Source organism: Protomyctophum bolini (assembly GCF_963924005.1).
Source record: "Protomyctophum bolini genome assembly, chromosome: 6".
NCBI lineage: Eukaryota > Metazoa > Chordata > Actinopteri > Myctophiformes > Myctophidae > Protomyctophum > Protomyctophum bolini.
In genome coordinates, this window is record NC_137867.1 from 24941760 (window position 1) to 24968888 (window position 27129).

At 40.8% G+C, this 27129-nt stretch overlaps 1 protein-coding gene across 12 annotated transcripts; it reads left to right on the forward strand.

Moving 5' to 3' along the window:
* The first annotated feature begins 6754 nt into the window (after positions 1–6754).
* Positions 6755–27111, forward strand: git2a (G protein-coupled receptor kinase interacting ArfGAP 2a). Of its 12 annotated transcripts, none has more exons than XM_080766924.1 (21): positions 6755–7162; positions 11583–11716; positions 13598–13710; positions 13870–13975; positions 15061–15147; positions 15254–15384; positions 15489–15583; positions 15891–15936; positions 16420–16471; positions 16582–16654; positions 17041–17138; positions 17322–17433; positions 17538–17680; positions 17810–17959; positions 20197–20445; positions 21337–21426; positions 23437–23519; positions 23632–23823; positions 24101–24232; positions 25231–25294; positions 25643–27111. In XM_080766924.1, the coding sequence occupies exons 1-21, from the start codon at positions 7111–7113 to the stop codon at positions 25850–25852; spliced, it is 2412 nt and encodes an 803-aa protein (XP_080623050.1). In that variant the 5' UTR covers positions 6755–7110; the 3' UTR covers positions 25853–27111. The 12 variants fall into 12 exon arrangements, with proteins under 12 accessions (XP_080623050.1, XP_080623051.1, XP_080623046.1 ...); XM_080766925.1 differs by having other exon boundaries at positions 16423–16471; positions 25640–27111; XM_080766920.1 differs by having other exon boundaries at positions 25640–27110.
* Positions 27112–27129: the final 18 nt, after the last annotated feature.

Sequence of the window (27129 nt, forward strand, 5' to 3'; positions counted from 1 at the left end):
CCTGGTTGCCTTCCCTGGGACATTAGGGGCCCTATATTCCCCAGTCCCTTACCTGTTCCCATTAGCCGGGGCCCGCAAATTATGGGCAGAGCAGCTTGTACTGTCCCTAAATCCATTATACTGTGTTGGCGTGTTGGTACGCTTTCCCCAAAATTGCAAATGCTACACACCTTTTGGTTAAGGGCATAGCGGATTCTAAAAGCACCCGTGAGCCGTAATGCATAATTTGTTTGGTAGAGTGCGGCCTGCAATGGACATGTTCGGGGTGAGGCTGCTTGCACACAACGGCATAATATTCAGTGGTCTCAGACACTGACGAAAATAGGGACCTAGATCTCCATGCTGGCCTGGGAATGCCTCTCCCAGTCAGCCACATTGGCCAGGGAAAGGGAAGTCTAGATTCCACTGCTGAACTGCTACATATGTGACTTCAGATAAGTGGAGGAATGTATGGATTTCTTATTTATGGCGAGAAAACATGTCATAGGGTTATAGTCCATATTACAATCCAACCTCCGGTAACATTTTGCACAAAAATAGTTTTCTGCTATTTATTATCAGTGTTTTCACAATATCGCATAATCTGCCTTGTCAACCAAATACAATGTATGTTTAGTGTGTGAAATACTGTAAATGGAGAGAAAACAAGTGAAAATATTATAACATTTGTAATAATAACCTGATAGTGTGATTTACTGATATCTAATTAGGAAGTGCACACAAAACATTTTGTTTAATTATCCAGTAAACCATTACCTTTCAAACGTTACCAGAATTCGATTATTAAAATAAAATGTTTTCGATTGAATACTTTTAGTCAAAGATTCTATTATTAAAATAAAATGTTTTTCGATTGAATACTTTATTAGTCAAAGATGTAAGCACGGAAGTACGGTAACACTACAGTAACACTTAAAGGATAACACAAAACACTAAGTGAGTTGTTTGCATTGTGGTACTTTTTATTTTGATATGGCATATTTAGGGGATAACCAAATAAAATATTCTGTGTTACAATACCTGAACATCACCATGAAAGCTCACTTACAATCAAGGATTTCCTATGAGATATTCCTTGGTGTGAGATAAATAAATGCAATGTTATGAGTAGCACTAGTAATCACACTTCATAGATAATTTCACTGATAACATTGAATTAATTGGAAATGAATAATGTCTGGAAAGAGTAGCTGTTGGGCATTTGAAAATGTGTTTGTCAATTTGTAATTTGGAACTGAACATGAATTCTTGGGCTACTCTCAAACCCCAAAACTGCTGAATGTCATATTACCGGTATAAAGGAAGGCTGTTTTCTGAATGATGTTTCCTTTCTTGAATTGATGCTCACCACTGTAATATAATATTACACTGAAAAAATAGTCAAAGGAAGATGGAAGACACTGATATGATGTTCTATAGAGCACCGAAGTCTGACGTCAATATTTCGGTAAAGAGCGCTAAATCCACGGGTTCATGTACCGGTACTTTTTACTTTGCATTGTAGGCCTACCGGGTAATCCCCCATAGGGGGATTTTAGATCGCCTCATATAAGAACTGTGTTTGAAAAATAAACAAATTATCCTGGTCATTTCACTCATATGGATAATTTATTTTTGGACCACAATTCTTATGAGACAATTTTAATATGACCCAATGTTATTCTCCATAGAGAAAAAACTTCTGTGAACCAGGGGATGAGCGAGTGATATCAGGACTTCGGCGCTCTATATACCTTACTTTAAAGTAGGTTGATGAGATTTTGTGAATGTGAACATATATACTAATCTAATGTTATATTTGATAAATTGTCATTTGTTGCCCACAGCTACATTTCTAACAGTATATTTTAATTGATGTGCTAAATTAATTGCATTGAATATTGGTGGTGGTGTTTCAGAAAATTAAGCTACTTTATTGTATTTATTTATTTGCCAGTATATTTATTTATCTATTTATTTAAATGCCACTGTTTGTAAAGCTGTAAAGTGTTATTTTGTTAATCTTAAATGTGTATTGTAAAACAATCAAATTCTATATAAAGAAATCATAATATTAAATGGTATATGTTTTTATAATAAAAAATAAAAATGGAAACATTCCTATTTTTCCAAAAGGCTATCCTCTCTCTCTCTTTCTCTCTTAAAGTGGGCGTAAGTGATTTTTGTCTAATTTTTGTTTGTTAATTGGTTTAGTAACAGGGTCTCCAGCTCTTTTGTAAACAGGTTGGGATACCAATTTCATCCAACCACCTCTAGTGAGACTAAGATAACAGTAGTTGAATATAAACCAATGTGGGATATGTTAGTAGACACGTTTACAAACACATTGGTGAAGAAAACTCTTGGTAAAAAATGTATTCCCAGGTTTTATTAATATCCCCTGACTATTATGACAGGCAGCGGACCAGGGAAGATAGTAAAGTAATTTCCTTTTATGTTGCATTGTTTCTTTAGTACGAGGACAAAGGAAAATGCGCCTCGTCTAACAATAAAGCAAATCAAGGGGAAAAATCACGCCCGAACAGGGACTTGAACCCTGGACCCTCAGATTAAAAGTCTGATGCTCTACCGACTGAGCTATCCGGGCGCTCCAAATGCCTCAAAGGCAGTGTTTTATAATAAAGATGAAGCTGTAGTACCACTACCAAGTATTGCCGCTCTTACTGTTGAGTGAGCAAATCATGCAGCAAATAAGTTTTGCTACATGAGAATAAGTAGCTCTGATCCATAACCTTCTACTGCTTCATTAGAGCTTTGGAACAGAGCTAGAGAATAGGCTAATCATATACATATCGATTGATATAGTGCCTCTGCCTGGAAGTGGCCTGCTAATTTACACTGCGCTGACTCAGACCTTCAAAGCAAACATATGATTTCATTGTGTCAGCATATGACATATCACTACTACAACAAAAAATGTCATTGTGAAGAATATGACGCAGGAAAGCGGACGTCACGTCGCTGACCATTAATTTGGTTGGGTTCGGGTTGGGCAACCAAATGGCGTATATTTGTGCTGCCCCCCCCCCCCCCTTATGCAAATTGGCTACTTCTCGCCCCGGTGCTTGCCTGTTTTTCCTCCCGGAATTTTCCCCAGTGAGGGGGATAACTTTGTAATATGCTATTGGCTGTTTGTATTCTTTTTGGAAAAATATAAAAAGATACTGCTGTGGAAAGGCTATATTATTTGACTTATATTGAACCTATAAACAATTTAGTATTATTTAGTATATCTAAGGTTTTGCCCCCTCAAATGGTAGCTCGTCAGATAATCCCCACATATCCTACAACAACTTCTGTGAACAGACTTCACTGTAGTAGCTTTTCATAAATTATATTTGTACTTAGGCTGTTCTGCTGTCATGAAAGTTTATAGTTAGAGAAATTCAAAGTCCAGCCGTCTGCTGTCCAGCCTCTCCCACCCCTTACTGGGGAAAATTCTGGGAGGAAAACAGAAACGGGGCGAGTAGTCTTGTTACCTTTGCGAGGACCTCTATGGCGAGGACGCACATAGATCACAGATGCACTCATTATTATGCGGCGGAGCAGCGGAGAAGATTGTTATTTGAGGTTCGGCTTGGCACTTTTTGTTGCCCTCCTCGGCGTGTTGCGTACTGTAGCGACAGCGCTCGTAAGCCTTTAGGGCGACTTACTGATTTCACTTCTCTTTTATTTATTTGTGTTGTTGCGATTCAAGCCACGAAACGGCATTCCCAATCCCACTGTGTCCCAGACGCGTCTCGAACTCCCGATCCCATGTTGCCAACAACTCACCCCTGGCAAACTCCATAGGCTGCATTGTTTTCCGAATACGCGACCACGCTACGTATGTGGTCAAAGATGGTGGATAAATGAGAGAACTGCAGACGGCAAGACGCCAGGCCGCCTGGGAACAGTAGGTCTCAAGTTCGATTCCCGGCTCCGGCCATGTGTCAAAGCAAGGTGTATATACATAAGCACGATCCACATGACTCCAAGACCTTATAGTGACCTGGGAATTAACCTTGAAGCTGAAAACTGAATTTCCCAGTGGATGTTTTTATTTATTTATATAGAAGTGTATATTTGTACCATAGTACTCTAAATGTTCTGAAGAATTGAAAATGGACCCTCGACCCTGTTGTAAACAAGTGCTATACTTTATCATGGTTCCTCCACAAGTACGTTTTTGTATTGACTTGTGCTTTCGTTTGAAATGTATACACATACTGTGAAATAATATTTTCAATCAATCAATTAATAAAGTCTAATACAGTAGGGCTACACGATTTACACATTTTGCTATGCCACCAAAATGTGGAACGCCCTACCATTACCAACAGTCATTAAGACATGCGAAGCCCTTGACTTATTCTAAACCATTCTCATAGGCACCTATATACAGACGGCTGCAATTCGAAATTGGGCCCCCAAAATCTGAATCCCCTCCCACCCCTTTTCCCCTCACTGACATGTTTTTCCCTCCTTTTTACCTCTATGATGATTTCTTGTTTTTGGCTATATTGTAGCCTACTGTACGTCTCTAAATGTTATGATGAATTGAACATGTTGGAGGCTATTGTAAACAAGTGTAATGCTTTATGGTGTCGTCCACAGTTAACAGTTTTGTATTGAGTTGTGCTTGAAATGTACTGTAATTCTCCAATTTGTTAATAAATACATCAATCAATCAATCAAACGAAGATGAGGAGGCTGAAGGGAATGAGGAGAGAGATGACCAGTGAGGATGAGCTTCTAATGTAACTTTAAAGGAATGTAGGCTAGCTGCTTCCTGTAATTTGGTTAAGAAAATGTACCTTTCAAGTGAGCCAATTATTTGCCCACTTTTAGCCCACTATTTGCCCTCCCATCAGCCCCATGAATGTGGTGGTGTTATTATATGTTAATAAAGGCATTCATGATGATGAAGCTACAAATGTTTGCTTGTATTGTATTTGCACTATGCAGTGCATTACCACCATTAAAATAAACTTTATCTGGGAAGTCTGTGATTATTTACAATTGTGACAATTTTACCTATAATTTATATTATGGTAATTGTACATAACATTTCTATCATACTATTAGTATTATATTAATATATTAATAGTAAATGAGAAAAATAGGTTGTGTATCAGCAATGGTTTTCAGTGGAGTGCTAAACCCAAATCCAGTATTCAGATTTTACGGGGGCCAGTTTCGAATTGCAGCCGTCCGTGGGTGCCCTTTGAGAGCGGTTTTGAAGGAGTCAAGGGATTCACATGTCTTAATGACTGTTGGTAGGGCGTTCCACATTTTGGTGGCATAGGAGCGAAAATAATTTAGTCCCTTGTTTGTGCCGAATCTGGGTTGTACATGGTTTGTTACACTCCCTCTGGTGTTGTGGGTGTGGACTTTGTTTACATTAAGGAAGTATTTAGACAGGTACATGGGTATCTTGGTGGTGTATCGAATCTTGTGGACCAGACCCATTGCAAGATGCTGTACTCTGTCGTCGACCCTAAGCCATTCCAGCCTGTCAAAGTGGGCAGGGGTGAGGTGGGTTCGGGGGGTGAGGCCAAGTAGGAGCCTGTTTGTTTTGGGAGGTCTGTTTTTAGGGCCTTTGAGGTGCTGTGATACCAAGAGGTGCATGCATAGTCAAAGAAACCTTGTACGAGGGCTCCTGTTAAGATCTTCAAGGTGTTTTTGTTGACCAGTGAGGAGATCCTGTAAAGGAATCTTGTTCTTTGATTGACTTTTTTGATTACGTTGGTGGCCATTTTATCACCGGAAAGATTGGCCTCCAGGATGGAACCTAGGTAGGTAATTTCATCTTTTCGTGTGATAATATTGTCACCCACTCTAACCAAGAAGCCATCTGCCTTGCTGAGATTACTATTTGATCCGAAGAGAATGGATTCAGTTTTTCCCAGGTGTAAGGATAGTTTGTTGCGAACGCAGTGATTGCGAACGCAGTGAGCACTTACTATGAGACCTAGCAGATCATGTCTGTCTGTGTGTCTGTGTGTGTGTCTGTCCCGCTATCCAAATATGGAGTGTGTTGCATCAGCAATCACTCAGCTCCATATATGGGCACAAAAGGGGCCAGGTCCACTCAGCTCCATATATGGGCACAAAAGGGGCCAGGTCCACATACAGTAACAGCAGGACAGACACACAGACAGACAGACAGACAGACATGATCTGCAGGGTCTCAGCTGCGTTCGCTTCCCGCGTTTGCGCGTCTTACTGGTTATCAGCGAGCCAGGTACAGATTCTACCGAGTTGAGAGCTGAGGGTCTTTTCAACCTGCAGTTTGTTCCTGTCCGAGAACAGCAGTGCTGAGTCATCTGCGAACAGGAACAAGTTGCAGTCACAAGCTGATGTCATGTCGTTTACATTAGGAACAGTAAAGGCCCTAGTATGCTTCAGTGATGCTTGCGGAACTCGACTTCGTCTCGTTCCTGACCGCATCCCTGTCGTGGCAATAATCACGTTAACACACACCCTCTCGTGTAATATTGCTTAAGTCGACGTTTTCAGGTCCTTCTCTCACTCAGACCCACCCAGCTACCTGAGGTGGTAGAGATTTACTTAAACATATTTATAGCCTATCAATTCATTTAAGCCTAGAATAAAACCATCCAGACCAGGATCCTTTAAAGCTCACTCCCGACTCCCCGTTGCCATCTGCTGGTAAAACAAGATATCGACAGCGTGGCATATCTTTTCGTGTCTCCACCATCTTCGTTGTAAGGGAGCTCCGTCCGACTCCACAGTGTGTGTACCCCTGTGACTGCTGCAGCCAGCCAGGCACTGAACACTCAACTACGGGAGAGAGAGTGTCTGTGGTTAGCCTGTTTGGTGCTATTTGTTGTTTAGCCCGTTCATTTCTTTAACAAGCAGCCTTTGTCTAATTAATATGTGTTAATTGGCACCGATAACACATTTCGACAATACCTGGAACTGGAAGGAGCCGATCGTTTGTTTTGATCCGAAACGGGTTAATTAGCTATAGCTCTATTGCTAACGCGGAAGGGAGGAAGATAGCCCTGCAGTCAGAGCCATCAATGAATAGCTGAACATACGCTACACTGCTACAGCAATCCCCATTTCTGACCTTTTAATAGGCCCTTCCACCCCAGGCAAAGGATGTCTAAACGCCTACGAAACAGCGAGGTTTGCGCTGATTGCAGTGTCCCGGGTAAGATCTGCAACTCCATCCAGCCCTGCAGTTGTTTTCTGTTTAGCCTGACGTTACTGTGCTACTAGCTTGGAGCTACTGGTTAGTTAGCTCGGTTATTGGTTTTTAATATTTGGAGTGTATGTCACCAAATAAAACCGCGCCTTTGGTTACGTTTGTATACTAAAGGATGCATTAACTTGAGGAATTCACCGTGTATCAATAATGCAGACAAGAATATACTGACATGTCCACTGAATTTGATGTTGGTTGGGACTCAGTACCGTACATAATTTTGTTTTATCGTGTCGCATTGTTTTGACACATATAGCCTCATCTAAAAACGTACATTGTCTTAAATGGCTAACACATACTATAAATCAAACCAACAAAGTTTGTGTGGACAGTAGATCAGAAAATTGGACCCTTTCCCGATACAAGACATCAGCAATCAGACAGTAAAGTCGTGAGACATCCACATAACATTCTGTTAAACTGTTTAACCTTCAAGGTGCATCATTTTCAATAGGTCTCACATACTGATGTAGCCCCTTTCGGAACCCTTAGCTTTTCTGACCCCATAGGGTCCCTCGTAGCATATTCCACCCTCTATACACCCTCTATCCACACTTTTCCTGGGCTGTGTGTGCTCCAGTTCCTGTCGATTTGATCCAATGAAAGCCAATGAAACTGGTCAGATGACCAATGAAATCAACAGGAACTGGAGCACACACAGCCCAGGAAAAGTGTGGATAGGATGCAGATTTACATACTCTCTGTTCACGGAGACCTGGTCGGTAACTTGAGTGTTGGTGAGAGGTTTCAAATATGCATACAACAGCTTTAGGAGACCGCAGCAACGTGTGCGAAGCGGCGTTAACCGCCGTTGCCGTTAAGTATTTCTTTTATCTTTTTTTGAAGTTTTGCTTCGCTGAAATTCTCTCTTCCTCACTTCCCATGTCCCGCCTCCCACGACACAACAGCATAAACATCCTGCATGTACGTACGTGGTCGGCCAATCAGAGGCAGTAGGACGTGCAGCTAGCCAGTCGCCACTCGGGAGGCGGTACAATGGGAAGTCAACACGGAAGAGAGAGGAGAGAGAATTTCAGAGAAGCAAAACTTTAAAAAATGATTAAAAATACTTAACGGCAACAGCGGTTAACGCCGCTTCGCACAAGTTGCGACGGTCTCCTAAAGCATATTTGAAACATTTCACGTCCAACACTCAAGCGACCGACCAGGTCTCCGTGAACAGAGAGTATGTAAATCTGCATCCTATAGAGGGTGGAATAAGCTACGAGGGACCCTAGGGTAGCGGCATCCAAAATTCAGAAAAGCTAAGTACTAAGGATAGAAAATCTTTGCTTCCTAAAATCAGGTTGGCATACAGTGTATTTCATTCAGGCCAATTATTGATCTCAATTTTGTACTAACAATTGATTAGCAGTTGTCCTTCCTAGTCTGAGTAGGAAGTCTCTACTACATACAGTACATGCAAGTGTAGAAGTCACTCTTTTGCTGGGTCACTCTTTTGACACATGGCTTGTCTCAACTAACTAAGCCTATTTATTTCTTAATACATTAAGAATTATACAATTAGGTGTTTACAAAAGACATTTCTGCGAAAGCCAAGTGATTCATTGTTGTATTGTGTCAAGGACACTTTGCATAAAATCCATTTTTATATAGGAATGACGTGATGTTTTTCAGAGTGCACAGGAAACAAAACAGGATGCGGAGTGAATTGACTGGACGCTATGAATGTAGTGGATTCATACTGTATGTGCCAGTGCTGTTTCCCACCAACTTAAAAAGAATCCCTGCACAATTTAATTGTTTACTAATTTCAAATGATGAGAGCTTTGCTGATTACATTTATTTTCTTGTCTGTAGATGCAGAAATATTTTTGTGAATGTAAGTAATTTAAGAGAGCTGATTAGAGGCAAGGGAATTGCTGCTAGCAGCTACTGTTGTAACTCCTTTGTCTCTAATAATCTTGGCTCAAAGTCTGAGGAATCTCCACACCAGCTGGCCTGGTATGCCCTTCCATGCCTATTACCAGTTGTTGTGTTCGAATATTTTTAGAGTTTCTGGATGTGGTATTAATTTAAGCAGCACTTGTTAAGGAAGGAGTAAAAGACGCATGTGGTAAGCGTGTCAGCACTCATTTTTCATGTGGAGTGGAAGGGGCAGACAGGACCCTCAGCACCAGGTGACCCAATCTAACCAGCAGCTGTTCCTCTTTCACCTCAGCTGTCAAACAAACCTCCCTGTCCCTCATCCAAGAAAGTCAGAACTGCAGACTATTAAGGCTAATTTATGTTCTGGCGCACAGCATTGCCATTTGTAGAAAATGACAGATTTTCAAACTAACCATGACGCAACGTTAAAGAGGAAGCTGTTACTCTGCATTCATTATTCAAATTCTTGGTTCCTTTAAAAAACCAAGAACCATAATACAGATTGTCTGTATTTTACACTCTAGCCGATTTCAATGCCTGTCAGCCAAAATCTACACAAGGAAAGGATTAAAAGCCTGGGACTTCTACACCTACCATTATGTCTACTATTACTACTACTTACTTGCAGTGGAGTTTAGGCTTGCTTTTTGGTCAAGCTTGTATCAGCCCACACTACAGTATATGTGCCCTTAGTGCTTCCTTAAGGCATATTGTGATAATAATAGCCTTAATATTGGTCTAGACTCTAGCCTAAATGTTGCAGTCAGCAGTGTGTGTCTGTGATTGAGGTTGCGTTCACTCACTGTTCAGGTTACATTAGCCTGTATCCGGTTTGCTTTATCTAAAGTCTTAAGTCTGCTAGATCTAACTAAGGCAGATAGATTCTAAGGGTATAATTGAAATCGCTATCCTCTGTATGTTTGTGAGGACGTAGACATTGAATTGTTTATAGCTGAGAAAATATGTGTAATGGTCTTCCGATGCCAACACCAGACTAGAGATTTAAATAATAGTTATGTGAACAGAGAAAAAGAACCCAGTCAAACTCTCAATGAATTCAGAAGCCAAAGGAGGGGGGTGATAACCTGTGATGGAGACAACTGATTTGTGAGTTTAAAGACAAACGATCCACATGTTAATTCAAGCAGAGGTGTGTAGTGTGCTCATGTGCTGCCTGCTTATTATGCACACTACATAAAACATTGTCAATATTAACCCATTATAGGAGGGAAGTCGGGAACCCCTTTTTGTAACCCTACCCTTCTGGACGGGAACCCCTTCTGGGGTTCTGTACAGTGTGTACACTAGTATTAAAAAATGTCAAACAATTGATACTACCATTCTACCGAATTGGTTCAAATTCAGAGTTGGAAATTATGAATTATTGAGAGTAATCAAAATCTAAACGCAATATTCTTTGTAAAATGTATAAAGTTGATTATATTGATTTCAGCATTATTGGTAGTTGACATTACACATACACCTAACCAATCATGATCTTAAAATATTGGTTGATCTTTGATTTTAGACAAAACAACCAGTGTTTCGGTAGTGACTGCACTGTTTCGGTAGTGACCACAGCATTGTCTTTACAATTCGGTGCCATAGTCACTTAACTATTTTGCTAAATATTAACTCATAAGATGCTTTACATTTGCTCAAGCTACTACTAAACTACTAGAATTACTAGAATTAAGTACATTAAAAAGCATAAACAAACAATTTTGTCACTACCGAAACAATCATGTCACTATTTTTATTTTTGCTAAATATTAACTCATAAGATGCTTTACATTTGCTCAAGCTCAAGCTTCGGTAGTGACATGAAAACATGGGACAGCCTTTTTTATTTAAAGTTTTTTTAATTAAAAAAAATCTACAAAATCTATTATTATTAATTATTGGGGGTATTAAAAAAATATATTTAGGAAAGTGACTAATCATTTAAGTACTTTTGGGCACCAAAATTTGGTGCTCAAATGCTGAATCAGCGAAAAAATGCGGAAATAGACGGTCCTTCCGGCAGCCTTCCGGGTGCTTCAAAACGCCACTGAGCAACTTCCACTGACATGAATAGCAGAGGGGGCGGAGCTTCGCGCCAGTTCAGTCTCTATCCTTTTAATACTCTATGGTTGGGACAGCCACCTTCCAATAGGAAGTACCATATAAAGGATGTTTTTTTTAATATATATTTAATTTTATATTATCTCAATTAATGTATTGTGATAAATTAGACCATACTATGACATTACTACAGTGAAAAGTCTGAACACTAAATTGTTTTTTAGTGTGGGACTGCAATTTGAACCAATTCGGTAGAATGGCCCATATACATTTTTCAAGTTTTAAGTTTTTCAGAAAACTTAGGTCAGGATTTAGAAGGCATTTTTAGAATCCGCCTCAGTCCAAAATGGGTTAACCAGTGTTGGTGTGCAAAATCTGTAAATGCCTTTGGTGTGTTACTTTTTCTCCCCAGAACCTCGCTGGGCCTCAGTGAACAGGGGTGTTTTGATATGTGACGAGTGCTGTAGTGTTCATCGGAGTCTGGGCAGACACAGCTCCCAAGTCCGTCACCTGACACACACGCCTTGGCCTCCCACACAGCTACAAGTAAGAGCCCCATAATAAATACGTTTTTTGTTTGAGGGTGTTTTTTGTGTATACAAAGCAAAATACACATTATTTAAAGGCATACTGTGTAACATTTTCAATTTAAATGAGTTCTCATCGTCTTGGACTAGTAAACGCCTAAAGAAAAGTTAGGAAACGTAACTTCGTCTCATTATTTCTCCCCTTCAATAATACCCCCCAAATTCCCCAATATGCTTCTGTTGGTAATCGCTCTCATTTTGAGCGACCTGCCAGGTGTGTGCGTGGGTCCTAAGTTTGGAAATGGTACCAGGGCTGACACCAATAATGCTGCCACTCTGCATAACGAAACACCAGCTTCCTATTGCACAAGCCTTATCCTGAAGTGACAAAACGTGGCATCTTTCCATGGGCGCAGTGTTGCTGCTTGGAGCATACATACACAAAGCACAGGAATGGCCTGACACACTGGTGCCCCCTCCCATCATGCTGGGAGGCACCCAGGTGACCCCGGTAGAGTCATGTCGGTTCCTAGGCATGATCCTCTCTCGGGACCTGAAGTGGGACTCAACATCATGGCCCTCCTGAAGAAGGCCCAGAAGAGGCTGTACTTCCTCAGGCAGCTGAGGAAGTTCAGACTATCAAGGACCATGATGGCTCAGTTTTACACAACCATCATTGAGTCCATCCTCACACACTCCATCCTCGCTGCAGCTGCAAAAGATCTCGCCAATTAAGCTGCAACGGGTGATACGCTCTGCAGAGAGGGTGATTGGCCGTCCTCTGCCCTCCCTCAAGTCCCTGCACGACTCCAGGGCATTGAAGAGAGGGAGAAAGATCATGGCCGCGGCCTCCTCAGCCTGCTCCCCTCTGGGAGACGGTTGCGGCTACCGAAGGCTACAAAAGTCCGCCACAGACTGAGCTTTTTCCCCTCAGCCGCCAGGCTGCTAAATGACTCTGGTTTCCCTCCCACCCCTGCCCCCTAGGGAGTGTCACCGTACATTTTTTGCACTATGTTCCATAAACTCTGCACTTTATATTTATACTTCCGGCACGGTGTTGTTTTTGTGTTGTTATTTTTGTTATATGTGAAAAAAGGAAAAATAAATGTACACACGCAATGTCAAAGCAAATTCTTATGTGTTTTACACAATGGCAAATAAAGGTATCTGAATCTGGTAGCCAAAGTGGCAATATTCCGGACGCAGAGTAATTAAAACCAACAACTGCGGAAACGTTCGTTTTCATTACTCGTCCAGAATAAAAAACAATGTGTGCAGCCACCTTATTGTCTCTTGAAGACTTGAAGACTATCTTTTGGAGAATACACAAACTCAACAAAGTTGTAGGACCCATGCTCAGGTGCCAGTCACACATCTGTGACTGGTGTGTACTGGCAGGTCTCTCAAAATGAGAGCGATTACCAACAGAAGCAGGGATTCTGGCTTATTCTTTGGGGGGCAATATGGAATCCAGGTTGGTACGATCTATTGATGACATCAGGGTACTCCATACATTGGTATTTGGAGATCCACTAATCCTACTTCTCACTAGGCGCATGACTCCCGCAGATCCTCTATGGAAGTAGGTTCGGCCTAAATAGGCATGCCTATATGTGCATAGCAGTCGGTTCGGAGGTTCTGGACAAACAGATCTCCATATATGGGCATATCAGTCGGATCAGTGTCTCTGGACAACCGCCTATCCAACCGACCGAGGGCGGACACGGCACTCCCTCGGGTCGTTTGAAGTCGGTCGGTCGGAACGGTCCTCGAGATAGGTCAACTATAGACCCACGGACAGAGATTTCACACATTTATTGTAGGATTGTCCTTCACAGCCGGCTGTCTAATTCAAATGCGACACATTCATTGTTTCATCATTCCTATTTCCATCATTCAGATGGTGCAAACGTTATACAGCAATGGTGCAAATTCAATATGGGAGCACTCTCTTTTGGACCCTTCATCTGTGATGAGTGGAAAGCGAAAGGCCAATCCTCAGGACAAAGTGCAGTGAGTCATTATTGTTTGAAAACAATCATGTATCACATAGATTGTCATGCTGAATTGGTGAACAGAAACTGGTTGTTGAACATTTAATGTCAATGTGCCTCTGGCTAATTGCTCACTTCCTGCTCTTTCTGTTTCTTCTGTTTTATGTTGCCCCAAAAGTCCAAACAAAACAGAATTTATAAAGGCCAAATATCAAATGTTAGCATTTGTCCATCGCATGCCATGCAGAGAGGAGGACAGCTGCACAGCCAAGGATTTAAGCAAGGTGAGGAGAAAAGGCTTTCTAAATCATTATTTAAGTGGGGTCTGGGGACCCCCAGGGGTCCTTGAGTGGGTTCCAGGTGGTCCCCAGCAAATGTAGTTAGTAAGAATCTGTTTAACCAATTTGACCCTATATACATCGGCTATAAGATCTCTCAATGCGGTGCATTGTGAACATGTATAGCCGCTATTTTCAAAACATCTTGAAAGATTTTGGACTCCCTGGCACAAAATATTTTCAGATGGGAGTCGGTTGCCAAATACAATGTGGGGGTCCTTGACATGAACACATTGACATGAACCACTGCTTTAAAGGTCATTTGCACACCGGGGGCGTGAGGAATATACAAAATGTCAGATAATATTTCGCATGAAACTATTCATATAGGACAGTGAATAGTTCAAACGTTTTATTGCTTTGATTCATAGTGAAAAATCTAGTTCATTCAGAAAAAAACATTAATAAAAAATAATAATTGCACACAAGTAGGCTACTTGTGCGCCATGAGCATGAGCACTGCTGGTACAACTGCTGCTCTGAGTCCTAAAGCTCTGCTGCCGTCTGGGTACGACTGCTGCTCTGAGTCCCTATAGAGCTCTCCGTCTGGGTACGACTGCTGCTCTGAGTCCTTGAGCTCTAGATCCTAAATCCTTTATACCTGTTATTGACCTTATGCCAACCTTGAAACGTACCTTAGTTACGCCACCAAGAATGGTGTCCCTTAGTGGCTGTTGGAGGACATCGACATACATACATACATACGTACGTGCGTGCGTCTGTGCGTGCGTGCGTACGTGTGTACATGCATACATATACATACCCACCCACCCACTCGATCGTAGTACTTGCATGCTCTGCTTGCGCAAGTAATAATAATCATGCTCCCAGTGTGTAAGGACCTTGTGAACAGCTTTGCTTCAAAAATGCAAACTCCTATGCCCAGCTTTCCGGGTTTGTGTAAACACAAACATTACAGACAAAAGTGAAGACGGAAAAGTGAGGATGGAATTGTGATTGGCCAGAATGAGTTGATGTATGATGAAAGTGCCCCTCACTTCACACAGATGTGATTTTCTTTTCTCTCTAAGCAACTACACTCAAGTGTACGGACTGGGAATCTCGAGACATGCTTGAGGCTGCTATCACTTGGAGCTCAAGCTAATTTCTTTCACCCAGTAAGGCTCACTCACTACTTAACCTTTTATTGACGGACATGTACACAATCTACATTTTCGTATTTTAAAATCCTCCTCTGAAGATTTCTTCTTCTTTTTCCTCAAGGAAAAAGGGAACACCCCCCTGCATGTGGCTGCAAAGGCAGGTCAGGTATCTCAAGCTGAGCTACTCACAGTTTATGGTGCAGACCCAGGAGCCCCGGACAGCAGCGGCAAAACTCCTATTGACTATGCAAGGTTAATAAGTGACTTTTCCACCCCCAAGTGAAATAATTAAAACATGAGATTTTACACGCCTGTAATGTAAGTAATAACTTATTGATATTGTGTATTATTTTTAGGCAAGCAGGACACCATGACCTGGCAGATAGGTTGGTTGAGATCCAGTATGAGCTCACTGACCGGCTGGCATTTTATCTCTGTGGAAGAAAGCCAGGTAAGCACTGAGCAGACAATTATCAGACAGATTTAGCAAATGTATTTTTATCTGTGCCAGAAAGACACTGTGAAATGTGACTTACCTGTCAACATTTCAAGGTGAAGCCCAAACATTGCAGGACGGTTAAAGAAACAAACTAATCTTTTCATCTGCACAAAAGCTTTACAGACACTTGGTTCATGTTACTTTTATTACATTTACTAGACATTGTTTAACATTGTGTAAACAGTTGATTACTTGTCATAATCATGTCTAAACAAGCAGCATGGTGTGTAGTCATCCATCCCATCATTGTTTGTTTCAGATCATAAAACTGGCCAGCACTTCATTGTTCCACAAATGGCTGACAGGTAAGCATATGAGTAGCCACAGTCAACTGACCGCCTTTAAAGTTGAGAACTTAAGTGGATGATTTTAACTTTAATCAACCCTTCAAAACTGTGGAGTGGCTTTGTTGCAGTTGTTGATGGTTGTATTCTCGCTCTGGGACCTGTTCTGACATGCTTGTGGCCTAGCGTAGCATCCATTATCTGGTTGTGAGGAACGAGACTAAAATAGCTCACATACACCACACAACTGTTAATTGTTGTAAATGGTTGAACTGTAATGTCAGTCCACTCTCAGCATTTCATTATTCTTGAGTCACAGCATTGTACTGCAGTACAGTATTGTACACAGTAGCATTGTTCTTTTAGAATAAAAGATTTCTTCTTCTTTATTGCTCCCTAAATGGATAAGGAATATGTAAGTATTGTGGAGCAAATAGTCAATGTTTTTCAGTGTTTTGTTTTGCTGAAGCATATAGGTTTTTATTATTGTTTTTTTTTCTTTAGCAGTTTGGATTTATCAGAACTGGCAAAGGCTGCGAAGAAGAAATTGCAATCTGTAAGTGTTGCAGTATTTAAATCATCAGTTATACACACATTTCATGACTGGCTCCTCTACATGAGACTGACCCACTCCTGACTGTCTGTTCTTCATTATTTGTAACGTAGCTCAGTAATCATTTATTTGAGGAGTTGGCCATGGATGTGTATGACGAGGTGGACAGAAGGGAGACTGATGCAGGTAAGAGAACCCCCCCCCCCCCCCCAAACACACACACACACACACACACACACACACACACACACACACACACACACACACACTGGTATTTAGACATTTGACCCCTGGTATCCCTATTCTGGGCATGGCATAATAGGTGAACAATTTTGCCAAAATAGGTGAACATTCACAGTAAATGGCAGATCTACTACAATGTCACAGCGCATTGCGACACGTTGTGAGCTTTTGAGATTGGCTGTTTTCAGTGAAGAGATTTGGTGTAGACTAGAGGGGAAAAAAAGTATGGGACCAAGTATATCTCCAAGGTGGACACTGATCAACAAAGCTACCAAAATAGATTGCATATTGCAGATATTATGACCTGAATGCTCCCCTCTTGTGTGTAGTATGGTTAGCTACACAGAACCACAGCACCCTAGTGACGGAGACGACTGTGGTGCCTTTCCTTCCTGTGAACCCAGAATATTCATCAACACGAAACCAGGTAAATTGACCTCACACAGCCATTACTTACTGACTATCTCAGTTTAGTTAAACTGTAAAACCATTCATTGTGTTGAGAAAATGCAGTGCTCTTATTTTGTTTCTCATTTATCGCAAGTTCAGTTTACACATTCACCTTGAAGTTTACAGTATGATTTGAAGTAACGTTTTTTCTTTAATTTAGGGACGGCAGAAACTCGCAAGATTCAATGCACATGAATTTGCAACTCTTGTTATTGACATTTTAAGTGACGCTAAACGGAGACAGCAAGGGAATTCAGTTGCTAGCCCCAAAGGTCAGAGTAATATTGATTTTTCATTCAAAGTTTGACTTGACTAGTGTGACTTGTTACTGGTATAATGATACCAATGACTTATTTTTGCTTATCCTTGATTCCAGATAATGTTGACCTTATCCTGAGGAATGTGGGTATGAGACATGGAAGTGAAAGCCAGGACAATGACCAGCCTGATTATGATAGTGTGGCCTCTGATGAGGATACAGATCAAGAACAACCTTCAAGCAAAGGAGATAGGACCAAGGTAGTTGACAAAATCCAAACAAAATAAGAGCTACTCGTTTCAAAAGGACGTTCATAATAAACAATAACTCTGTTATTACCGTTCTAATGTCAGATGTCTCTACTGTCTCCCACAAATCCTTCCCAACAGAGCCTTGACTCGGACCTATCAGACGGACCTGTCACTGTGCAGGACTTCATGGATGTGAAAAATGCACTTACGGCCTCAGAAGTCAAGATCCAGCAGCTTATGAAAGTCAACAGCAACCTGAGCGATGAGTTGAGGCTGATGCAGAAAAAGGTATCCACAGAACTGCACCAATAAGATAACTAACACCAATGGCCGGACTGAGGGAGGGACACAGCGGTCAGCAGAGCTCGTCTCCTGTCCAATGTGATCTCCCTCTGGCGGGGAAAGCACAGCCTGTGGGTTGTAATGAGGGCGTGGCCACCTGACTGGGAATGCTCTGCTCCAGGGCCAGGCTGCTGTCACACCCTGTTGGTCCACCTGTTTCGGCCAGCATGTTACATCTCAAAGTTTGAATGGTGGCTGGAGCATTCTGTTTTGTTTTTGTTTTTTAATTTGCCAAGAAGAAATGCATTCGTACTAGTACAATTCAGATTGGGGAAACATTTCAATACCCTGTTTTATACAGGAAATGTTTACAGTATAAGCTGTGCTATCTCATGGTACTAACAAGCATGTTTGAATAATTAGCATGAAATAACGTAGTGTGTATATTAACTAATACAACTCGTTCAATTATAGTTCAGCGATGCGTGTCTAAGGAGAGTGTCGGTTCTTCTTGAGGTTCTGAGATAAGTCTTTTCTGCACATGATTGTGTTTGGGTCATTCTTTGGGGTGCTTTCATTTAAAGAGGTCATGTTGCTCTACTGTGCTTGAAAACATAGCCTTCACAAGTTCACAGCTGAGTATACAATACATTTTGTCATTTAATTACATTATTTTGTAATGTTCTTCTGGAATGGATTATGTGAAACTCCAAAGACCTCAAATGACAATTTATTCTGATCGAGATGTTGTCATTTGCTCATGTGATCAGCACTTTAAAGTTAAATTATTTTGTTTATATAAGGGTTCCAGTCAATGATGTTAGATTTATATAATTTTTTTATGGTCATAAAATGGCTTGAATTTATACTGGATTTGGGAATAAGATGATATATGGTCTCTAATACTCAAGTGGTTGAATATGAAAGGTCTTGCCAGCACTCTCTTGTAGACATCCAGTATGTGATTTAGCTGTGTGGTTTGGCATTGTCTCATAGACCTCACCAAGCTCTTGAAATCAAAAACAATTGTGGTTGGAACAAATTAAGCACTCCAAACTAGACCACTGACTATTGTTATGACAATCAGAAAGTGATTCAAAAGTATCAATTCAAATCACCCCTGGATTTATTTGGATTTTTACTTAAACAGGATTCTTTTGCACAATTGGCCTTCCGGGACACCATGCAATGTGTCAAACTGTCAAACCAAGACCAAAATGACATATTTTCAACATTTCTTTTCCCCTTGAAAATACATCATTTTTGCTGAGCATTATTGTTGCACAGCATCTCTTTTTTGCTAAAGCATATATTAACCTAGGTTTAATTTACAACTTAGGTGGTCGCCACATTATTTCTCTACAACAATCTGTCACTCAATCATGGCATAAGTTTGTGACTAAAGCATATTAGTAGTTTGCGTATTTTACCTGCCCGACTGTGGCAAATTAGAACACTTTTTCTTCATCTGTGCTATTGTATGGCTATCAAAAATAGATCCTGATATGATCAAATTTCATATCATCATTCATCACGCCTCTTGATCGATTGATGACTCTAATCTAATGTACCCATCTTTCATGCACATCTTTGGTAGCTAGATTGCAGCTCTTTTGCTTGCCTGTGCGACAAACTTTTGCTTGCTTACCCCTTGCTTCACATCTTAGAAGAGAATATCTACACTAAAATCATATTTGCCTGTTATGTTTTGAACAGTGGATATTTGTGAACATGAACAACTGCCCTCGATCTGAAAATTCTTTGATAGTTTCATCAAGAAACTATGGAGGTGAAGATGACAGTGATAGTATGGGTGCATTTATTTTAATGGGCTAATGGGTCACATCTTCATGTGGTAAAATCAAGATCGCTTTATTAAGATATGGCATTAATGGAAGTTTGACAGCCAAGTCATGGAAATCATTTAACGCATGTCCTAAGCCGAAAGTGCAAATTATGGTCAATATTAACTTGGCTAAGACACCATACTACTTTGAGAGTTGCTAATGTTCACATATCAATTGACAAAATACTTCCAGAATTCATGTTATTCATATGATTCTAATCGTTACCACTTTTGCGTGATTGTCTTGTATGCTGACAGTTATTTGACTGTCAGATGTTAATGTGACTATTTAGAGACAATTTGGGCAAATGCCATAAAGATAGAATGGAACAGTGTAGGAAAAAAGCTTGCTTTGCTGACAGCACCTCTTAGTGTATTGCTGACCCCTCTCTTCCAGCTGCAATCTCTGCAAAGCGAGAACACCTCTCTCAGGCGGCAGGTCACAACCAATATCTATCAGGTCCCCAGCGGTTCAGACTACCCTGATCCCTCCAGCCCCTCATCCCTGAAACGGCGGCAGTCTGCACGGGCCAGCCGGACCATGTCTATGTATGAGACTGGCTCAGGTCTGAAGGCCTATGTCCCCAAGGGGGAAACTCCCTACCCGGAGGAGGGTATCCCCACCCTACAACCTTTCCCACCTCATGTAAGTAAGACCTGCACCCTGCCTTCCTTTGCCATTTGCTCTCCTCCATTTCCAAGCCTTTCCTTACATCTATCCAATCTGTCTGCGAACGGTCTTCCCCCCCCTACCCCCATCCCATTCTTTTACCTTCAATTTGCCATCGGGTATTCGTCTTCTCAGCCACGGTGATCAGAAAGCGCAATGCGATGAGCAAACAACACAGCTAGTCTCATTCCATGATGTCCACTGCTTGGACTCTCATGGGACCAATTCTCTTTAAATCTGGTGTTAAATGGGGTACTGTTTGTTTCTGAGAATAATCAGGGTTAGCTTTTAAAGAGCTGCTGTGCTGAGCTTGAATTAATTCTATACTTGATTTGTACTGTATCATGTCATTCAGCATTAAACATACATGCAAATGTGCTGTGTTTTTGTACTAAACGACAAACTAACAAGGTCGGTCATTCTCTCTATACATTAGAATCAAAGGAACCTATGCATGGGTACTACTGGAGCATAATAACTTTTAGCTTGTGCTACATTTGAGTCTTTGAAACGTTGAATTCATCAACGAATGATGTCTTTTCTAACATTTTACCCATGCCATGAGCATAAAATACATATGCTTGACTGCTTGTAGTGAAAGACAATTGTAAATAATTCCCCTGCTTTCAATATGCCGTTATGCTGTTTGAGCTTGCATGAGTAGCACTATAGAACCCTGGTTTTTATTTGTTTATTGTGAAAATATATTATATTATTTACAGTTTACAGTGTGCCCAGTACTAGTAGAGGCATGGCAAGGTGTACGGATTTACCCAAGGCTACTTGTGTCACATACTGTTTGTGTCACAATGTTTGTCGTCATTTTTACTTTCTCTCCTTAAAATGTGATTTGAACCCTGTCTTTAGACGGAAAGGGGCGTTTTTGTGACCACCTCTTCATCCCTCCCCTCATTTCCATCCACCCTGTCTTGGTCGAAGGACGAAAGTGCTCTAAAGGTTAAGTACCTATTCACTTGGTCCCAGCCTGGTGGGATGCAACGAATCCACTGAGAGACCCTTGCCATTTGTTCCATTTCCACTCCCTTCCATGCTACTCCTTACCTGCATGAAACAAACCCTCTCCTCCATGGGCTGCATTCACCCCCTGATGCATACTTCCATCATCAACTTTGTTACCGCCAGAGAAAGAGAATTGTGTTTTTTGCAAATGCAACAGCTCTACCCAAGCAATGACATCTGGGTATTTATATTATTATTCATAAGAAGCCTGTGTAATGGCTGGTATAATTACATATACTGTTGCCAACACTAAGTCCAACCCCTGCCACTGAAAAAGAAAGACAACCAAATTTATATTTTAGAATAATTTGAATTAAATGTCTGTATGCAAGTAGTGTCTGTCAATATATCAAATTCTTGAGCCCACATCACTAGCACTCACTAAGAGAAGTCCTTTTCCCCATCTCTAACCAGAACTTGGTCATCTTGCACAGCAAGCTTCAGCCTGAGCCAGCATGCTCTCACCTTCCCTAGTAACACCCAGTCCATGTGTTCATCTCGGGTGCTCCCAGTCTAAACAGATTGTTTATTAGATGTATAGATCCAGAGGAAAGACATGTCAAAATGTGTACGTGTCAATGTAATCGTTACAATCGTGTTGTCCGAGAGAGACAAGGGTGCGCATGCAGCCGTACATCTTTTACTACAAACAGGAGGAGGATTTTATTTGAGCGCTTTAGGACTTGTATTGAAATGGTATGTATATATGTGGTTTAAGTGCATTTCTTGTTTGTCTCAGCTTCCTCTTTGGATATGCAATCTTGAGTCTTCAGTATGTGTATCTGCTCAGAACTCTCAAATCACCGCCTAATCTAACATCATTGTGAGCGTGATCCCACTTGAGGATCAATGGTTGATATTTTGTGCAGTACATGCAAATTATGTGTTGATTTGTTGTTCCGTAAGTAATTAGTCCTGAATTCATCCGAGTCGTGACTTGCGCCTCAATTTATGACCACCACAACTCTACTTTAATCAATTTTGGATTACAGTAGGGGGAAAGTGACGTGTCACGATTCTGATACAATTTTGACTAGTGTGTGTTTGTAGATGTGTTCCCAAATAATGCTGGCTTCATTAATCCTGGCACGAGGTCCATAGATCCTGTATTACAATTGGCTAAAGAGAGGCAGACCATGGCCACGTCACTGTGACATAACTATAAACAAACCCGATACGCCCATATACTGTATATGCAGGACCATAGCCACATCACTCTGACTCAGACATAGCCATAAGCAAACATGATACACCCATATATGGCCACTACTGTTGGAGCAGCCATAAACTACAGGTTCATCCCGATGTTCTGGGCATATTTGTAATGTTAGTGTTAGTAAAAAGCAGGTGAAAGAGTAACATTTGAGGCAGACTTAACACCAGTCACTTTTCCATTCACTGTAGCAGAAGCTTGGTGCGGGGAAACCGCAGATGTGTCGTCTCCGCCTACAGGAAATACGTAGGCCATGAGACCCGTTACGGAATCGGTCTATAGTCAGGACCACAGCCACGTCGCTATGACTCCGACACAATCATAAAAAAACCCGATAGTACGCCCGCCCCATATAGCCTGTCACTATGACTAAGACATAACCATAAAAAGTGAGGATAGGTGTACAAACTATTGAACCCTGGATATTGTCTTCACTAACACTAATTACGTTTTAAAAGCTGCTAGCAGATTCTTTATTCTTGCTTCATCGCTTTATTGCTTGTTTCATGCAAAGTTGTTGAATGGCAAATTTGTCATTGTCATACTCTTTATTGTCGGCAATACCATAAACACAAGTTGTCCCACTGAAAATTTGCATTTCTTCTCTGAAATTAACACTTTGCATTGAAATTATGATTCCAGCAACGCTGCTTTCTTCTAAACATCGTCAGTGGCACTGGATATTTGCAGCAGGCACATTTTATCATTCTCTCTCTCTCCTCTGTTGGTTCTAGGCTTCAAAGTTTGAGAAGCAGGGCAGTATGCCAGACAGTGACTATGACAATGCATTCAATGATTCTGAGATGGATGATTCGGGGTAAGATTTATTTTTTCATTTGAAAAAAAAAACATAAGTTATTGGTTCATTTTCATTTTTTCTTTAGACTGAGATTGGTAGAGGGTACAAATCATTTCCATTTATATGGCAGTGTATGTAGGAGAGGGAGGCTAAGAAGCTGTGGCTGGCTGGGAGAGGGCAGCTCCATCCCTGAGCTGGATGATCTGGAGCAAGAGTCGGACCCCACACTTCCCAGCACAGAGGATGTCATCCGCAAGACAGAGCAAATCACCAAGAACATTCAAGAGCTTCTGCGTGCCGCTCAGGAGAACAAGCATGACAGGTCAGAATCTAGAAACAATGTTCCATATTTCAACTCACTCAAGATATTTGTAGTTTCACTTTCTTACTTCTCATTTTGTCCCATACTTACTTCCCCATTCGCATTTTTTTCTTTTCATTGTTCTGTTGAGTAGTTTCATTTCCTACCATTTCCCCTTTTTCCTGTTGTCTCTTTTTGTTACTCTTCTCCCTCATTCCACTTCCACTTCCTCTGCTTCTGGTTTTCTATTACTTGGCTGTGGGCTGTGGTGGCCCCTCCCCTTCCCCCTGGTGAGCAGAAGATGCGAGCGCGAGGGTGTGCGACGGCTCAGGCACAGTCTGGGATGTTTCAGCACCCTGGTGCCTTGGGCTGAGAAGGCCCCCACTCCCTTCCAGCCGCTCAGTCTCCGGCCCCCTGACCCTGCCTCCTGGTACTCTGGCCTCTGTCCCTGCCTCCCAGGCACAGTTTTGTTTTCTCTCACCTATTGGTTTTCTGTCCTGCCTGTCTATTGTTCTACCTCACCTACTGACTGACTGTTCTTTTTCTGAATTGCACAGCCAAATACTTACCCGGGGAATATTGTGAAGATACAAAAGTGCCTAAAAAAGGGTTCTGTTTCATGCTTACTTTCAATAATTATTATTATATTATCATCATCAGACATCTAAATTATGAAGCACCAACTTGAGATGAGTTTCAACCCGTCAGTGAAGCCCATCAAAAGTACAGAGATTAATGGAATTATGACATTATTATCTCTGGCTCTAGTCAGAAATCAAGGGGTGAGATTTAGCCCCTGTGCCTGTGGTCGTTTGTCTATCCGGGATATGCTCCCAAACAGCTTGACCAATACACCCCACATTTCTAGTGCACGCTAGAAATGTTGCCACATTTTAAATGTTTTTAAATATTTTACTTTCGGGCTGACACCCTGCCCAATTATGGAGTCATCATATGTCAATAGTTACATCATAGATGACAGCCTGGCACAGTATGCTTTCCACTGAGTGTATGGAACTCTCTAGTTATTGTCCTGGCTAATTCGACTATAGCTTTATGTACATGTAAATCCATGTGGCTTTCATTTGGTCGATTTTGCCTTTCTTTGCATAGCCTACACAGTTATTGTCATATAATGTGTTGCACTTTGAATACCACTGTTAAATTGATATTGTTTGCTAACAATAAATAGACTGTTGACCTATTACCATGATGTAGCCCCTCACTGGTAATCTGGAACTCTTATTGCATGGATTGCTGTGAGCTGTAATTAGTGCTGCATTTTGCGATTGATTACATTAAATATTCTTGCCTTGTTTAAAACAACTCATCTCACAGTGTGAACATACAGTTTGTTTTATCTCTTAGAGTTAGATTTCATATCTGTGATCTATGTCAATTTCATGGATATTTTTCTTTTCCCCACAGCTTTATACCATGCTCAGAAAGAATATATGTGGCTGTAACAGAGATGGCTGCCCTCTTTCCCAAGGTAAAAAACAAAAAGGAAATGATGCTGTTTTAATTAATTCAAGTGTAGGTTTCTAATATACTGCTTTAAATGGTACTATATCAACCATCTTGTCTTTTACACAGGTGTTAATTAGGATAAAATTCTGTATTCCCATTTATATAATTTATTTCAGACAGTATATTTGTCAGACATTTGAGAAGGAATCACAGGAGGCTTTCAGCTTTAGGTCTGCATTAGTCTCAGAGGTTTCAACACAATGCAGTTATCCAAATGTATTTAACCACTTGAGCCCTATTTCTATACTTTGCCATAGAATGTGACACCGGTCATGAACTGTATTCAAATGTTTGACTTTGTGATTAGAAGCCTCGCTCGGAGACGGTGAGGGGCTCCCTACGCTTGTTGACCTCCAGTGCCTACCGACTTCAGACTGAATGCAGGAAGGCGGTGCCCTCAGAGGGAAGTCCAGTGCCAGACATGCAGCTTGTCACTCAGCAGGTCATCCAGTGTGCTTATGACATAGCAAAGGCAGCCAAGCAGCTTGTGACCATAACCACAAAAGAGAACAACTGTTAATAGTCATCAGTGAATAGCACTTAAATGTTTCAGGCCAATAACATCTCAGTTTTGTTCTTTTATTTTTTTTTATCAGTATTTGTGGTATATGCATGCGTTTTTTAATTTAAAGATGTTGCACACTACACATGATGTGTATGTTTTATCAACATTTAAAGCCAACTATGGACAAACAATGTAATGTAGTATTGGGGGGGGAAAGTCAGCTCATTAACAATGCTAGGTTTGAAGTACGGTTTGAGCACAATTCATATTGAGCTTGAGTATCACGTTTACAGCCTCTTTTTTTTAATATATATATAATTGTTGAGGAATCATGTAAAGATAGCAGTGACTGGTGTACCTGGGAAATAGAATGGGCTTCTGCTTACTCTTATCAGTCATGCTCAATCAGTTCATAATGTAAATACAAGTAAATACTAAAGTTACTAAACCTTAATGCTTTGTAAGAAAAGCCTAATTTATACTTTGTTGCACAGCTGAGTATAAATTAGGCTACAGTGTACAGTATTCAATGTTCTTTGTTCAGAGTCCAAAGCTAGACATGGAAGCTAGCAAAAGCCATAATAAATCCATTTGTCATGAATTTCTAGTGCTTAAATTCTTGGAGCTAAAAAAATCTTCTCCATTTATTGCACTGTATAAGCATTAGCATCGTGTATGAAAAAAAATCCTCAATTGTTTGACCTTTTAATATACTTCCAAGTTCCATTAACTATTAGAATTTCATTAAATTTGTCATCCTACAATGCTGATGTGAGTTCCATTAAAATATATTTACACCTACAGTATATGGTTTGCCCCTGTCCAAATTACCCTCTGTAATTCACTTATTGCGGCCATTTCACTATGCCTATTAGTCAAATCGGTGAATAACATTTGTTTAGGGGCCAAATATATTCTTCACCAGCAACATGTTCTTGTATTAAGTTATAATGGTTGGTGGTGTCGCAAGATATTCAGAGCTAATAATAATTTGTCCTGTGTGATTTGTGCTCTGTTCTGTTGCTGCTAGGTTTGTATTTAACATGCAACTAATGGGATAGAACTATATTTATCGCTTATATAACTGTGCAACCCAAGGTCCATATTGTATCAGAATTCATTGTAAAACTTGAAATCTGATCAAGAAAATGTCCCTCTCTGTACTTCAATCCTGTCCAGAGATGTATGTCTTGCAGCTGTTACAGCTGCACTTGGGAAAAATATTTTTTATTTTCTAAATAAACTTAATTTATAGATATGTTGTAATTTTGTCATTTACTGTAATACAAAAA

What these genes read in the sequence shown, in the direction of transcription:
- git2a (XM_080766920.1), top strand. Translation starts at nt 7,111, where the DNA reads ATGTCTAAACGCCTACGAAACAGCGAGGTTTGCGCTGATTGCAGTGTC. An exon ending in TTCAGTTGCTAGCCCCAAAG is followed by an intron (nt 17,434 to 17,537) that starts GTCAGAGTAATA and finishes CCTTGATTCCAG; the next exon opens with ATAATGTTGACCTTATCCTG. An exon ending in CAGGAGAACAAGCATGACAG is followed by an intron (nt 23,824 to 24,100) that starts GTCAGAATCTAG and finishes CCTGGTGAGCAG; the next exon opens with AAGATGCGAGCGCGAGGGTG.